Raw genomic sequence first — 1,724 nt, forward strand, 5'->3', positions numbered from 1 at the left:
ACAATTATGTACTTCATTTTCTGAGAGTGTACATGTATGTGTGTGTACCTTTTTACGCCTGAGTCCTGTTTGGAACCAATTGAAAGTGAAATGATTCTTCAGTCGAGATAAATCCTTTTCAAGTTTCCTTAGTTGTTCATTGGTTGCTGTTGTCGTTTGTTTCTGCAGTTCCTCCTCAGTTCCTCAACTACCCGACAAACACGTACGCCTACGAGTCCACGGACATCGAGCTGGAGTGTGCGGTGACGGGAAACCCGCCGCCGACTGTGCGCTGGATGAAGAACGGCGAGGAAGTCATCCCCAGTGACTACTTCCAGATAGTGGTGAGTCACGCTGAAATGAATAAATACTAGATAGGAACAGTATTTTGGTAGGGATGTCCCGATCTGAGCCAATTTTGGCAATTGGGGATCGGCATTTACCCCGTTTACCTTCGATCGTGTACATCATCTAAGTAGTGACTGCCGCCTTTACTCACGCACGCCCTGCGCCACGAACACACACTTTTCAGACCAACATGGTCACCAGTGTCTCGTTGCTTGCAGTCCTTGGCAACAAGTAAAGTCCGTCGTTCTTGGTCACCCGTTTTTTTACAGAAGCGGATTATTCTACTTCTCCACACTTCTTTCGGGATTCCACCAGGAAACCCTTGGAGCCAACATCGGCTACATTGCAACATGTTTAACGTTAACTTACAGGTGTGTTAACATGCAGCGGCTGTGCAAATAGGAAACGAGATGAATGGGGACAAAAAAAATTCAACATGAATATTACCGAAGAAGCCATTCACCGTGTCTCACTCCGCCATCAACAGAAATGTGAATTAGAGCAGCTACAATGCTTAAGCTAATGTTGTCAATTCCTGCAGTGAGAAACTCCCATTTAAATCAATATTTTGTGTCAAATTATTGATTTATTTGGTGAGTAGCCATTTAATAAGTGGGATAATGTTGAGCGAGGCGGTTGATTATAGCGAAGGGAACCCCTTCCGGCTGATTGAAGACCTGATCACCCTGTCGGGGATATGATCTCTATAACAACCGCCTCGCTCTGCATTATCCCTTACATAACTGGCGACGTTGTTAGGAAACACGAATGATGACATATGCATTTTGGCTCGATTTTAAAGTCATCTAAAAACTATTTCCCACCCTTCTTCTGACTCCCGCCCCCCTGTGCTGACGTTACTCGGAACGTAACTTCAGCTCCGTGATACAAAGGCCTCACAACGCCTTGTGTTTCTCACTCCCGCTTACTTTTTGTTCATCAGACGTCACATGACAAAAGTACTATTTTCACATGCGGGTATTACAAGGTGAGAACAAGGAACGTAGCTAAGCCAACATATTTATTTAAAAAAATCCCATTCGATAGTAATTTCAGCATTCCAGTAGTATGGATTTCTTTTTTTTTACCATTCGAATCCAGGCCTAGTGGTATTCCGGGGTCATACTTTTTATGGTGTTTTATTGACTTTTCCTTGTGTGTTTAATGGTCTAAGACGGACTTTGTCGGGAGTTTGAAAGCTTTTATTGAAACGTTGTACGCGTCTGTTCATCAGGACGGCAGTAACCTGCAGATTTTGGGTTTGGTGAAGTCGGACGAGGGATTTTATCAGTGCGTCGCCGAAAACTCAGCAGGCAGCTCGCAGGCCATGGCTCAGCTGCTGCTCCGGGAGCCAGGTAGGAGCGCACACACACACACACACACACACACACACACAC

The 1,724-nt window shown here is 45.0% G+C and overlaps 1 protein-coding gene across 1 annotated transcript in view; it reads left to right on the plus strand.

The window, feature by feature from the left end:
* Positions 1-1,724, plus strand: part of dcc (DCC netrin 1 receptor) — a gene marked incomplete in the record, with an annotated part of 396,097 nt that overhangs the window by 174,126 nt on the left and 220,247 nt on the right. Inside the window, 2 exon segments of the mRNA XM_032540171.1 lie at positions 169-323; positions 1,562-1,682. Coding sequence (XP_032396062.1) covers positions 169-323; positions 1,562-1,682 — 276 coding nt within the window.

This window comes from Etheostoma spectabile, chromosome 16, assembly GCF_008692095.1.
Source record: "Etheostoma spectabile isolate EspeVRDwgs_2016 chromosome 16, UIUC_Espe_1.0, whole genome shotgun sequence".
NCBI lineage: Eukaryota > Metazoa > Chordata > Actinopteri > Perciformes > Percidae > Etheostoma > Etheostoma spectabile.